This window comes from Gambusia affinis, linkage group LG08, assembly GCF_019740435.1.
Source record: "Gambusia affinis linkage group LG08, SWU_Gaff_1.0, whole genome shotgun sequence".
In the NCBI taxonomy this organism is placed as follows: Eukaryota; Metazoa; Chordata; class Actinopteri; order Cyprinodontiformes; family Poeciliidae; genus Gambusia; species Gambusia affinis.
The window spans coordinates 15,478,400-15,493,036 of NC_057875.1; the positions used below are offsets into that span (position 1 = coordinate 15,478,400).

At 36.6% G+C, this 14,637-nt stretch overlaps 2 protein-coding genes across 2 annotated transcripts; both read left to right on the top strand.

Annotated features, from left to right (window-relative positions):
* Positions 1-2,107: 2,107 nt before the first annotated feature.
* spty2d1 (SPT2 chromatin protein domain containing 1) lies at positions 2,108-7,163 on the top strand. Its single transcript, XM_044124530.1, has 6 exons — positions 2,108-2,674; positions 3,093-3,207; positions 3,646-5,187; positions 5,601-5,760; positions 6,448-6,525; positions 6,624-7,163. Exons 1-6 carry the CDS (start codon positions 2,591-2,593, stop codon positions 6,712-6,714), a joined length of 2,070 nt encoding a protein of 689 aa, XP_043980465.1. The 5' UTR covers positions 2,108-2,590; the 3' UTR covers positions 6,715-7,163.
* A 908-nt stretch (positions 7,164-8,071) lies between these two features.
* uevld (UEV and lactate/malate dehyrogenase domains) lies at positions 8,072-14,531 on the top strand. Its single transcript, XM_044123563.1, has 12 exons — positions 8,072-8,264; positions 9,732-9,816; positions 10,570-10,635; positions 10,709-10,872; positions 11,380-11,521; positions 11,606-11,700; positions 11,806-11,911; positions 12,134-12,304; positions 12,382-12,546; positions 13,050-13,137; positions 13,229-13,352; positions 13,830-14,531. Exons 1-12 carry the CDS (start codon positions 8,223-8,225, stop codon positions 13,992-13,994), a joined length of 1,413 nt encoding a protein of 470 aa, XP_043979498.1. The 5' UTR covers positions 8,072-8,222; the 3' UTR covers positions 13,995-14,531.
* The last annotated feature ends 106 nt before the right edge of the window (positions 14,532-14,637 follow it).

A 14,637-nucleotide genomic window follows, 5' to 3' on the forward strand; every position in this document is an offset into this window, starting at 1 on the left:
ACAGCTTTAAACTTTCCCACAACTAAATCCATGACCTGTCTGTTGTTTCCTCTGTCTTCATGATGCTGTTTGCATACTAATGTCCACTAACTAACTTAAGAAATATTTACAGAACAACTGTATTTAGACTAAGAAAAAAGAATGTGAGTGGAGGGAGTGTCAGGTTTATTTTCTGGCATCCTGACAGTGATATGTTATTATTAATATTAAATATACACTTTACCTCTTCTTTTGCAACGTTACAAAGTGTTCCACAAAAAAGATTAATGGAGAAAAGATTATCAGCAAAGAGACTATATCTGACTTCAGGGGTCAGAGGTTAAAATAGAATGGGCCCTGTAATGGAACTAAATCAAAGCTCCCTTTGTCTCAAACTGTTATCTAAATACTAACAAGAAGCTACCTGGTTAGGAGAAGTTGATAAGTCTGAAATTTATTTAGGCTGTTGCTGAACTGGAACAAGTGTGCATAAATGTAAGTGTTCAGTCAATGCCTTGAGATGCTTACAGGTTTATAAACAGTTTAATCTGAAATGCTTCTTGATTATTGGAAGATTAAAGAAGCAAAATTCATTTCAGACCCACAAATCGGCTTATTTGTTTATTTATTTATTCATTTCCTTAATCTTTGATATATTTATTGCTTATTTTTGACAGACAGCCCCAGGCTTGGCATCCATTGACATAGAAATGGAAACAATTTGATAAAGTTAAGCCATATAAGAAGATTAAAGAGACAAAAGGTATTTGGAAGTTAAAACCTCAAAGGTATTACCCTCTCCACTGCAGAGTAGAGAAAAATTGCATCTTTTCCATCAGAAAACAGGTTTTATGGCAAACTCTGCCCCCTGAAGTCAGATACACATTACTGCTCTGGAAAAGCTTCAGAAACCTTTTTTCTTCTTCACATTTTATCACATTACAAGTAAATAAATAAATAAAAGGCCACACATTTTAATGTTGTGTACTATAATTTTGTGTAGTAAAAAGGTAGAAATGTAAACTATTTAAAACTTTAAACTGATATAAAAATACTGTTACATATATTCCATTGTAGCTTGCATCGCAAGAGTATTGATGCTCTGTGAACTTTTCTTTTTGTTTATTTACAATCACAAACTTCAGTCCAGACACAAATAGAGTGTATTGCCTAAATAATAGGCAATGTGCCGTTGGTTGCCTTCCAGTAAAGCAGTTTGTGAAAGTATTCATATTCTTTCAATAATTTGTAATTTGCCACTTTACAATTACAAATGTCAACCTATTCTAATGGGATTTTCTGTCATAAACCAACTCAAAATGGTGTACACTTTACTTACCTCGTCAATCTATTTTGTCAGCATTTTGACAGAAACAATATTATTTCTTGTTTGTAATGTTATAAAACTTGTAGTATTCCATAATGTAAAGACAATATTTATTTCAAAATGCTAAAACATCAAAAATAAATGGGTAGTGTGGAGGAGAAAAAAAGAATATAAACTGCTTACTTAGAAATTTATTTTCTGCACTCCAGAAGTACCTCTTGGATATCTTTAGGAAAAACTACATTCTGCTGCGTTTTGGTATAGAAGTGACTTTTTTAACTGCTATGTAAATGTAGAGATTAGTGGACAGTAATCACTTTTTTTTCTGTCATAAGACTACACAAGTTACACCTAATAGACGACGTAAAAGCTTTATCTATGCAAAGAAATTTCCAGAGCTTTCGAGATTGTCCAAGAAGTGGCGACATCAAGTGGTTCTTTACTGTAAAAAAAATAAATAAATGTTTGCGGAAGGATATTGCGTATGGCGAATAGAAGAAGTTTTGTCAAACGTAAAATACGGATTGAATACTTCAAATGGATTGGATTCACTTTGAAGCCGTACGCAAAAGCACTGACGATATTACTATACTACATATACTATCAACAAACTAAAATAAAATAAATTCCACAGATTTTCGATTAATTTAAAGAAATCCTCGTTTTGTACCTATTATTCATCCAAGAATGGTCGATTATAGTACATGTGCGTACTTATAGTCAAGATAGATCCCCCCTGCCTACGTCCACTGATTTACATCGAGACGATATGATTCTACACACACTCTTTGCTCATAAGCAAAAGCGGAAGTATGTAGAGTGAACTATGTCACTTCTGCACTATCCGGTTTGGCCGTTTAATTTTGTCGTTCTTAGTCACTGTTTGGCTTTAAATCGTCTCAGAATTAAAAATGATAGATTTTTTTTAGCTATGTGATTTTAGTGTAATTTAGTCAGACACGTATTTTGATGGATGTTGCGTTGTTTTCGTTCGTACAAAGAGGAAGTTGGTCCTCCTGGAATCTCAGTTAGGTGACGTTAACAGCTGTGGAGCCACGGTTAGCTAAATGCTCTAGCGTATGCTATCTTAAAAAGTGATAAAGTAAATGAAGTCTGCTCCGTTAAGATAAGGGTTTGAGTCCCCGTAGCGTTGGTTCAACAACGTACGGTCCTCTTTGTGTAGCTGTCAAGATAAACGTGGTTTGATAGTGTGACTATCTAAATCCTAAACGTGAACCACGATTCTGGTTGCTGTGGGTTGCTTGATTGGCTTCAGGCAGACGAATGTCATCATCTACTGCCAAAATGATGGACTTCGATAATATATTGGACATCGCTTCGCAAAACCAGGGTCTCAGCAGTGTACAAGTAAGTTAAAGATGATTACTTGGAAATATGTTCGTAATTGGGAAGCAGTGTTACAATTCCGTGTGTTCCATCTGTAAGTGTCAGTGAAGATCCCATAGTACAGCTGGTTGCTAAACTTACAATAGCATGACCCTGCATGGCTTCTGCCTCAAATACGTTATTACTTTTGGTTTTATATATATATATATATATATATATATATATATATATATATATATATATATATATATATATATATATATATATATATATATATATATATATATATATATATATATATATATATATATATACCTCGTTAGTTTTATGGTTTTAAAAACACATCTAGAACTTTGAAATTAGTTTATTTAAAAATACCATATGTACTTTAACAGTTCAATGAAGTTCTTATGTCTCATCCTTGTCTTTCTTTGTGCAGAAGAGATACAGCCTTCAGGCGGGACCACCCAAAAAGGATCCAAAGTCTAAAGGTGTAAACCCTGCTGCTGTGCAGGCACTTCTAAAAAAGCGGCAAAATGACACAAAACAGAAAGGTATCTATGACATTAAGCCAGTTTACACAGTAATACTCAAATTAGAGGTCTACAGCTCTGTCTGCTGGAGATTGAATTGTGCCAGTTTTCTCTAGTTTTGCCTCTGATCTGAAGGTCAGATTCCAAACTTTCACAATTTTACTATTTAGTACATGTGTTTATGTAGTTTTGACTTTGATAAAGATCTGATACAGTTTAGGCAAATATGCATTTCAAGGTAAACTTTTAATTTTCCTATTTTGTGTTGGATTCAAGGCTACCATCGCTATCAAAGAACCTAGAACAGATTTCTTATCTCATTTCTAACTCGTAGTCTTTCAGAAGAAAAGATCAGGCCTCTAAAATTGGATATTTGTCTCAGTCAGGAAAAGCCCTATTGGTACAATTTTGACTGAAATCTGTACTGATACAGGTAATCTCTGTTCTTTTTCTTCTCAGAAATAGAAAGTATGAAACAAAAAGAGCAGCTATTGGCAAAGAGGGTTGAGTTGAAGTCGGATCGTAAAGCACGAGCCATGGCATCCAGAACCAAGGACAATTTCAAAGGCTACAACGGCATTCCAGTGGTAGAGACTCCGAAAAAGAGGGGCTCAAAAGGAGATAAGCAGCAAGATCATCCAAATGACTCTGAAAGATTTAGGAATAATGCACTAGACGATGAAGATAATTACGAGTATGAGCAGACAGATTCAGAGGGAGAGCCGGAGCCAGAGATGATGAGGCCACAGAAGACTGTGGGTGTCAGTGGGCCCAGTAAACCTGTTTCTAAAAAAATTTCTGGCCCACCCAAACCTCCTCCCCCTGCCATGAACTTTGCGGATTTACTCAGACTGGCGGAAAAGAAGCAATTTGAGCCAGTTGAGCTAAAACCTAAGGTGAAAAAGGAAGAAAGGCTTCGCACAGCCGAAGAGATACGTGAACTGGAGATGGAGCGCAAGGCTAAGAGACCTGACAAAAGCAGGGACTCAAAGGTAGACGGTGGAAGAGAGGGCCGGTCTTTGTCCACTTCTAGTTCAGTTAGAAAAAACACTACAGAAAAGGAACAAAAACACAACAAACTGCAAAGGAACTCTGCAGAAAAGCCAAGTCTGCCCAGTAGATCAGGAAATAAGGTTCAATCAGCTGGAACAAGTGACAAAGGCCTCTCCTTTTCCAAACCCAAGATGAGCATTTCTGCTTCATCAGTTGCTACACTTAGTAAAAACCCTTCAAAAGCCCCCTCATCTCAGGTCTCAGCCAAACACGTAAGCTCCAGGATGGCACTTACCCAAAAACCCAGCACCTCAAGTGACCTTAGCTCAAGAAAAGACAGTTTGTCCTTTCATCAAAAAGGAGCTTCAGGTATTCAAGGGAACAAGCATTCTAGTGGAGTTGGAGCTGGCCAGAGGGCTCAACATGCAGCCTCACAGCAGACGAGACCCATTCAGGGCAGTTCATTAAAGCAGGGGTCTATAGCTGGAGAGATGAAATCCAACAGAGGAGACCCACAAAGCTCTGGAAATAATCCTCTGGTGAGATCAAATGGTAATTCACTGAGGCCGTCTTTGGGTGGTCCTTCTAAGGCAGGGAAGCAGTTTCAGGGGAGGCCTGTGGGCATACCCCCAAATAAACCTGGTGGTGGGCCACAGACTAGGCCGGGTGGCAGCGGTGCTGAAAGAGGTGGATCCCGACCTCCAGGACCTTTTAGACCTGGTAATGGAGGACAGGCACCAGGGCGGCCAAACAGTAACCTTGGGTCAGGGCCGGGCAGACCTAAGTGCACCGTTGTGTCGGAGACCATCTCATCCAAGAATGTGGGTGGACCTAGGCCAGGGGTCTCCCCTCGGCCAGGCATGCAACAGAGACCTGGGATGATGCCTGGGATGAGACCTGGGATGATGCCTGGGATGAGACCTGGGATGATGCCTGGGATGAGACCTGGGATGATGCCGGGAATCAGACCCGGAATTCCACCCAGACCTATGATGAACAGACCACCAGGTGAGAACCTGGAAATGCATGATGTTATTAGTGAAGATTTGTAAATGGTTTGTTAAATTTTTAAAAGCTTTAATGAAAAGGCAAAATTATCGCTGATAAATGTATTACCTGAAGCTGGTTAAAGTTTGGTTTTGTTCTTGCTAATGGACTTTTGCTTTCAGCAGCCCATAAAAACGAACTTACCAATTTCTTATTTTGCTAAAATCACTATGTTTTCCAAATGATCTTTAAATTTGACCAGACTGTGATAAGTTTGTCATTAACACATCCACAAAGATGTTTAAAATGTGTCAACGTCAGCAGTCTTTGAGTGGAGTTTAATCTTTTCTTTTGACCATCAAAAATAATCAAATCACATCTCAAGTCTCTAAGAACAAGGTCTGTTGCCAACAACTTTTGTATTTTCTTTCCAGGAACCATGTTACCACCCATCACAATTGCATACAAGAGGAAGTTTGAGGATGAGGAGGAAGAGTATGACCCTGAAATGGACGACTTCATTGATGATGGAGGTGAAGAACAAGACGAAATCTCCAGGCACATTAAGGAGATCTTTGGTTATGACCGAAAGAGGTGAGTGTTCTCTTCATGGTGTCTGGTGTTAATGGGGTATTGTGACAAATGGGTTTGCACTTGGTATTCACACACGTACAGTAAAGATTTAGATTTCTGAAACAAGTCCAGATACAGTAATAATGCAAATAACTTGCTGTTAAACATGGCCAGGTTGTTATTCTACCTTGTGCACTGGTTTTGCACAAGGTAGTATTGTGATATGAGAGTCCAGAAAGATATGATTATTGTTTATTTCTGACTCGAGGGGCATCGCAATTAATTTGATTATAATTGAAAAGCTATTGACAGTTCTTCTGGCCAAACAGTGAATCTCACAGATTCATTAAACACCATATTTCACATCTTGAATTCTTAGTTTTGATAAATATGACTTGTAGTTGATCTGAAAATATCAATACTTCATTGGACTAATTAAAAAGTAGTTGCTAGAAAAACTGGTAGTCACTCACTCACTCACTCACTCACTCACTCACTCACTCACTTACTCACTCACTCACTCACGCTGATGCACACCTTTCTATGGAGAAAATCCTGAAACATGTTTTTTTAGTTAATTTATTTTTTTTTTCACACAGTTTTCATCTACAAATACATATTCAATATAGATTTCTCTTTTATGTTAAACCAATTGATTTGTCAAAATATCAATTTACTACTTCTTTGTCTTTTTTTTCTCTCTCCCAGATACAAAGATGAAAGTGACTATGCTCTTAAATTTATGGAGAGCAGCTGGAAAGACCTGCAGAAAGAAGAAGCCAGGAGGTATTAAAATAGACTTTTTGGCAATTTTTGTCTCCTGATTAAAAGTTATTGTAACCGGTAACATAAATTTTCATACTTTTACGTTTGTCTTACTTTAGTCTGAGAATGGCTGTGCAAGAGGACCTGGAGGAAGAGAAGCGCGAGGAAGAAGAGCTAAGAAAAAAGGCCAAGAGGAAAAAAATCAACTGAAGCTCCATTCCTGTTTTGATAAATAAATAAAAAAATCCTTTGTCCTCTGAACGATGGGACAGTGGCTTGGCGATCCTAAAGCATCAAGCCCACATTTGACCATGTGTTTTGATGGAGAAAGTAATTTGAAAGATTATCTATCAAAAGACGATATGCAAAACCCATTGAAAGCATTTAGAAAATAATGAGAAATTCTCAAGTCCATATTTATTTCCTCTACAAAGTTCTGGACTTACAATCTGGAAAGAATTGAACTTTTAACAAACATGAATCTGTTTTTCTCATGTTACCAATAACAGTGACAGTTTTCAACATATTTTCTGTTACTTTTTTCAATCAATTATTTGAACATGTTAGAAAACATATTGTGCAGAAAACATGACCAATTCATATGTTGTGTAAAATATTTTGACAGTAACAATTGCATAAATGCTTTTATTTAACAATAATGTATGATGTCAATTTTTCTCAGATTAAGGCTATTTTGGTAAATTTCTATATGCAGAAATTTGGTTCCATTTTTCTTTTTGATTGATTAAATCTAGTGGTTTTGTCTGTCTTAAAATGAGCAAAAATATTTTACTATTTTCGTACTGCTTTATATCTTGATGTGTAGTGGATGCAATTTTACTGCTGATCAAATCAATTTTTCATCTCCCTAGAATATTATCAGTTCTACCCACAATCACATCTTGCACAATCCAATGACACTTCTCCAAGGACAAACTACTTTAAAATATTAGATATCATGTTCAGCTTTCTTAATTGGATCCAGTAGACATTACAGATAGGCGAAGAGGCATTCTTATCAAGAAACACTCATATTTTAACTACATTTTTAGTCCTAATTGTAAATTCCCAAAATATGAAGAAAAACTTTCAGAACATTGTTTTATGATCAAAGTATAAAGCACTCCCTTGAGATGTTTAAAAATGGCTTAGCACTATCTGAAGCTGAAAGGATTCTAGATGAAAAAACACAAAATGATGTGAACAGTCTGAGCCTGAATAATGTTTATAGTGTAAAATGTTGGCCAGTATAGTTCTTTATACAATTGTCTATTTGACAAATAATTGTCATTGTTAAATGACAAATATCAAGTTTTACCATAAAATTATCAAAATGTAGGCATTTCCTTTTAGGGTTTTAATTTTTGCCTAAATGTCATTAATTAAAATCCTGATTTTAGCTATTAGGATTGGTGTTTCTATTCGTAATTTTAATGGTAATTACCTATAGTAGGGATGTTATGACTATGACTGCTTGTTTTGACACCTGGTTGTATATGACGATGCCTTGCCATGTCTCTGGTGTAGGGGATTTTTTCAAAGAGGGAGGGGCTTGAGTCGGTAGTGACATCAGTGTCACCTAGCTACGCCTTTGGCTGCTCCTCCAAGTTTGCGGAAGTTTATCAATAGAGCTGAAATTATACAACTGGTAGGAGCATCAAACCTAAAGGATAACTAGTATATTCATATTTCTTTTGGCTAATCACCGGGTGAAGTAGATGGACCTCAAGTCAGAGAAAATACAGCGGATCCTTACAAAGGTTAGTTTGAACAAATGACAACTTGGAAATGTGTCCAGTCTAAACTTTCATTTGTTAAAGCCTGCTAGCTTTGTAGGCTAGTTTCTATTAGCTTCTTCCAGCCTGAGCAAACTGGAAGAACCGGCTTAGTTACTTAAATCCATGAAAGGAACTTAAATAAGATTACAAGGTGAGAGTGCAATTATTCTTTTTGGATGGATTTGCAAAATATTAAGTTGTTGAATTGAGCAACTTAATTATATTTACCTGTACAGAAAACTATTAAAATAAAGTTTAGGCTGTTTTTCCTGTCTTACCATTACTATGACAATGAGCAAAAAGAAATGTAAAATATAACAGTAAAATATTTAGAATTTGTGTAGAAAATTATAAATATTTAATTGGCCAATTCTTTCAAGAAACTGACAGTTTTAGTAAAAAAAAAAAATCCCTGCTCATTTGTAAAATGACTGAAATTTGTGGCAGAAGTTTTAATAGTGCTTACTCTTTTGAGTTAATTGTACAGATGTGTTAATTATCAAGATTTTAATAATACCTTAAAAAATGTTTTAACAAGTTGTTAAGTGCTGTACAAGATTTAAAAATAATCAAGTGGAGAAATAAAAATTTAAAAACAACATTATAGTAAAAATAACACAGGACAATATATATATGAATAATTATTCATAAGTTAAAAAAAAAAGGGTTATTAAAAAGAGCGTAATCTAAAGTTAAAGAAAATACCACACGAGTGCAAATCAATGTGGGAGCATCGAATATGGCTGCTCCCAAAAATAACAGGTTTTAAAAGATGAAAGTTAATTTGTCGATGCTTTTTTCATTAATATTTCCTTACAAATAAAGGTTAGAAAAATATTTTTCTCTATTACAATCCTGCTCATGTCTGCATCTCCATCCAGATATTTGAATGTCTTGTGGTGCATCTTAATCTTTAATATATAATTGATTTTTTAAAAAGCTGAACGTGCTTCGTTGCCTTTCTCGCTCTAAATCAATTATGACATTGTGTTGATTTGAAATGACTACATTTCAAAAAACTTCTTTTTTTTTGTCAGCTGTTAAAATCAAACTCATGTGACATCAGATGTGCAACAGAACAGGACATATTACACCATGTCCAGATTTATTTTGAGTGACTTGGAAAACTAAGTACATCCTTACTGCTGAATGACTTTTGAACGATGAAAGGTCGAGTCATGTATCTAATAATAGGCAATATTGTCTCCTAACCCTGAGTTAAGAATATTGAGTTTGGTTGAATTTTGACCTCAGTAAGATAAGGGTCAGAAACTGAGGATCATTCTTGAAGAGAATCCAGACTTTTATTGTGCAAGTCATAACAAAAACTTGAGTGAACACTTAGCACAAAAAAACTTGACTATGTTGGAAAAGCTTAAAATTAAAAAAAATTATCCTTTATAAATCTTATGCATGCTTTTACAAATAATTTCTTTTCCCCTCTACTAGTACAAATTTGGAGATGTCACAGTTGACGAACTTCAAAAAATCAACCGCATCTTCCCAGACATGAAACCACACACTGGCATGTACAGTAAGTTTTTGTGCTACCTTTACATTTCTGTGACAAAATACATTCTGGTGAAAATGTATTTGCTCCCCGACATATTTCTGCTCATTAATCACATTTTGATATCAGGAAGATTACCTGAGTAAATACGAACAGCAAATGACGATTTCATTTAATAAGGTAAAACAAGCTATCAAATCCAACCGTGGCCTATGTAAAAAAAGTGATTGACCCCCAAACCTCATCAGTTGCTCCAACTAACTTCCATCTACTGTTTTCTAATACTCACAGTGAGTCTTTTGCCTCTCTGTGCAAGAATTATAGTCACCTCTTCTTCCAGAATTGGTTTTAATTCAGCCCCATTGGAAGGTTTTTGTGCAAGATAAAATTGTTTCAGGACATTCTACTGCATCTCAATACGATTTCTCTCCAGACTTTGACTAGACCAATCCAAAATCATGATTTTTTTTTTTTTTTTTTGTAGCAGTTCGGTGGTGGCTTGCTGGTGTGTCTGAGCTCAAGGTCACAAATCTTTGATCAAACAATCTTCAAGGGGTTTTTTTCTGGTAGAGGACTGAATTGGTCAATTAGTGATGTCTAATTGACCAACTGACCTGATGCCAGGTCCTGATGCACAGTATTACCAACATGTTTGCACGTCAGAATGATGTAGCTTTCCTAAAATGCTCTGTTATGTAACTAGAAGCAGATCTAAGGGGGCAAATACATTTCACAATACTGTGTTAACTAACAGGTGATATATATTGTGCTTTTCAGCTCTCTCTGATAACACCCAGATGGAGCTCCTGAAATTAACCGGCGTCATTCCTGTAAAGTATGAAGGTAAGAGTTTTACAAACACTGTCTCTGCAGTTTTATGTCGGAGGATGTTCTAATGGCAGCCTCTCCCCTTAAGGTCGCTCCTACAACTTCCCCATCGAGCTGTGGCTTCTGTACTCGTTCCCGTTCACGCCTCCAGTATGCCTCCTGAGGCCCACCTCCAACATGGTGATCAGAGAGGGAAAACATGTCGACGCGAGGGGACGGATCCACCTGCCGGTACTTCACAACTGGGATCATGTAAGCTGTTGCATTTGCTATCTATATTTTAAAATTGCACTAGTGTCTAATTTGGCATTGGACCTTCACTGTCTCATAATCTCGAGTAAAAATACCATGATTTCACATGTCTGTTACAATAAAATCTATTGCAGAATTATTTTTTTGGTGAAAAATTTGAAAGCATTTATTCCTACTGCTTCTAAAATTATATATTGTTACTGGTATAATACTGCTATGCTGTTTGATTACTCTCATGTTAGTAAATAGACCAAAGCAAAAATATAAAGACAGTGCTGAACTTACAAGTATTCCATGTTCTATGAAGCAACACAAGTATAGGAAACCGGTAACTTAGTGAGTCTATCTGCTGGATTAGCTAGCCTGTAGTCTGCTGATTATCTTACAGCCTTGGGTTTTTGGGATCTTTTGGAACTATTGAAACAGTACATTTGAAACTGTATGTCTCATAACAATAACTATCACAAGCCTAGCTGTGATTTTCTCATCAGCCTTACTCTGTTACAGCCCAGGTCATCCGTAGTGGGTATCCTGAATGAGATGATTTCCAAATTTGAGGAAGACCCTCCGCTATCTTCCAGGACCACAGAAGACACCAAGGACCCCCATGAGCTCATGGCTTATGTCTCTAATCTGAAGATCAATGATGGTGCTTCTCTTTAGATTCACTCTTAATTTTTACCTTCACAAATCTAACTTTTAAAAAAAAAACATTATTTTATATTAACTTTAGGTGGGATCAGGCATCAAGACCAGCAAAACATCATCGTTTCAGTTGTTGGAGGAGGAGATTTGGGCATGGCATGTGTGATGAGCATTTTATCTAAGGTAGCTACCTTAGTTTTTGACAGTGTAGCAGATAAAAATTTCTTGGTTTTGTCAGATCTGTTAATGGTACTGAGGCAATGCTTATCTCTTTTTCACATGGTGTAGTGTAATGTGGACAAACTAGTTTTTATCGACATTGCTGAAAGCTCCTCCAAAGGCGGCGCTACGGATCTGGAAATCTTCAACCTGCCGAAGGTGCAGGTATCCAGAGGTACGTCACTTTCTGCTCTGTCATGTTATGACTCATCTGTCCTTTTTGGCCAACAATACTTTTGGTATTTGAAAAGACTCCTGGAATTGTGCTGACAAGGTCTTTCCATGGTGACTCATCACCTTGTTTGCTTAGTTTAGCAACAAGTTTTTAAGATGTGCTTGTGTTCCTATAAGGTTTTGAGGATTAAGTACTGACCATGGTAAATGTTTTATTTTGTAGATATTTCATCTTCGGCGGGTTCCAAGGTTATAGTGGTGACAGCCAACTCATGGAGCAACGACGAGTCATATGTAAAGGTGGTCCAGACCAATGTAGATTTGTATCGAGGAATAATCCCCAATCTGGTGCATCTTAGCCCCAATGCCATCCTGCTTATTGCCTCACAACCAGGTCAGTAACAGACGCTTCTTCAAAGTTTTAGGTTTTTTTTTATTGCTGTTGTATAACCTCAGTTCCTACCGATTCAGTGGACATCATGACACACGTTGCTTGGAGGCAAAGCGGTCTCCCTCCAACACGGGTGATTGGAGCAGGGTGTAACCTGGACTCCGAGCGTCTGAGCCACGTTCTGGATATCAATCTGAATACACACAAACCTGCCTGGGTCATAGGAGAGCTCTCGGACAATAAAGGTGAGTGGGGAGGAACTGAAGAATCTATTAGACAGTTACATAAAGGTTTATGTTAATGCTGTTGTCACAAAGAACTGGCTTAACATTTACCCCGATGGATCTTTGAGTCAGAGTGTACAGGTGCATCTCGATATATGTTAATTTACTTTAATAATAAACAAAATAAATTTAAAGTGAAGTTTATATATGGATTCATTACACTTTCTGTAATACTTCAAATGTATTTGGTTCTGATGTCTCTCATCTTTCTATTGACAAAGCTACATAGATTCTCTTTGGGATTTATACGTTGCAATAATCCATGTTCCTTGTCACACCTTTTCCTTCCACACAGTTTTCCGTTAAAATGCTTGGATATGGTATTTTTTGAATAGCCAGTTTCTTTAGCAGTGTCTTTTGTGGCAAGTTATGTAGTTCTTCCAGCAGATCTTGCATGTGGCAAGCCAACTGTACATCATGCATACCATTAAGCTTACCAGTGTTTTTTGTGTGTGTTTTGATAGTTCCTGTAATAAGTAGCGTCGGACTGAGTTCTAACGGAGCACTTGAGATCGTCTCAGGATCTAATTCTACAAAGCCGTTGCTAGACAGGTACTTTTGCTACAAACATGGAATTAAGGCATAGCTTTTATTAATGTCTTATCATTATACATATTTTTATTTTTTGATTTTTCCCATTCAGAGCATTTGATCTCATGAAAAACCGAGGCCAGCGGTCCTGGTCTGTAGGTCTTTCTGTTGCGGACATCACCAACACCATCCTGACAGATAAGATGAAGATTCACTCCATCTCAACACTGGCTCAGGTAGCTCTTAAGTTATTAAAACAATAGGACCTCTATTACCAAGTCTTGAACTACAGGTGTACTTCAGTGAATTACAGTCTCACTGAAAAGGTCATTTTAGTAGTTCCATTCGAACAGTGCAGCTCTCTATAGTCATTCGTTACATCTCAGTTGTATGGCAGTCAGTTATTGTGTCAGTCAAGGAGGGTAAGCTAAAATAGGACATTAGTAAGACTCATAATGCTGTATCCACGTGTAGGAACAATGGTGGTAGAAAAGGTACACAACCAACCATACAGCCTTCAGAATCAAAATTAAAAATTTTGTTTAATAGATTTTGAGTTATTCACAATGCATGGACCGAAGCTGAGAAAATGAGTAATACACAAAAGTATAAATGATACAAATTCTCAAACAAAGTGGCATTGCACTATTCATCCAGGTGACTATATTTGAATTTATATATTTTTTTTCTAAATCTGCATTTTGCTTTCTTAGGGCTGGAGTGGTATAGGCGCAGAGGTGTTCCTCAGCTTGCCGTGCATTATGGGAGCAAAAGGATCCGCTCGGTTGGCTGGAGTGACACTGGGACCTGAAGAAGACTCCAAGCTCAGGGAAAGCGTCAACTCGCTCTTTGTCCTCATGAGTCAGATCAGAATATGAATGTCATGAGAACTCTGGGAATACTTGCTGCTACATAGTCAGCGATGGACAGTGATTGCACTGAAGTTTAGGAAAAAGCCATGTAATTACCTATGCCTATTTCTTCTTAAAACATGGACATTGTGTACTAAATCATTGTAAAAAAAAAATTACATATATATATATATATGTATATATATATATATATAATATGCACCTTTTTTTTTTAGCTTGGAAGCATTGAAAGCTTCTTTTGCACATATGTTGCATTGAGGTAATGTTTCATTTTCTCTTAAAGCCAAGGTATTTCACGCAGAACATTGGAAAGATGAGTGCAGTCTTGGGGAAACAACTCAATGTGGCAAGTGCTATTCGGGATATTTTGTCTATTTATGCAAACTAATATAATTCTGAGTAAATCAGTGTCGGATTATGAAGATGAATTATGCATATAGTAACCCAAAGAGGGTGTGGGTTATAGACCAGTAGACTAACTTAAATTAAGCTTTTGTAACTACTGTAATCCTGTATCCTTGCTCTTAATGTACTCTTTATGCAAAAAAATATTTTTGCATAATTTGTACAGAAGCTTCTAAAGACTTGTATATTTTGTAAAACTACATTATTTTGTTGGTATGCAATAAACATTTGAAAGCACACATGA

Excerpts from the sequence above, each read along its gene's own strand:
- spty2d1 (XM_044124530.1), top strand. The coding sequence starts at position 2,591 with ATGTCATCATCTACTGCCAAAATGATGGACTTCGATAATATATTGGAC. Across the intron at positions 3,208-3,645 it reads AAATGACACAAAACAGAAAG|AAATAGAAAGTATGAAACAA; the intron begins GTATCTATGACA and ends TTTTCTTCTCAG. Across the intron at positions 5,761-6,447 it reads TTTGGTTATGACCGAAAGAG|ATACAAAGATGAAAGTGACT; the intron begins GTGAGTGTTCTC and ends TCTCTCTCCCAG.
- uevld (XM_044123563.1), top strand. The coding sequence starts at position 8,223 with ATGGACCTCAAGTCAGAGAAAATACAGCGGATCCTTACAAAG. Across the intron at positions 11,522-11,605 it reads TAATCTGAAGATCAATGATG|GTGGGATCAGGCATCAAGAC; the intron begins GTGCTTCTCTTT and ends TATTAACTTTAG. Across the intron at positions 11,912-12,133 it reads GAAGGTGCAGGTATCCAGAG|ATATTTCATCTTCGGCGGGT; the intron begins GTACGTCACTTT and ends TTTATTTTGTAG.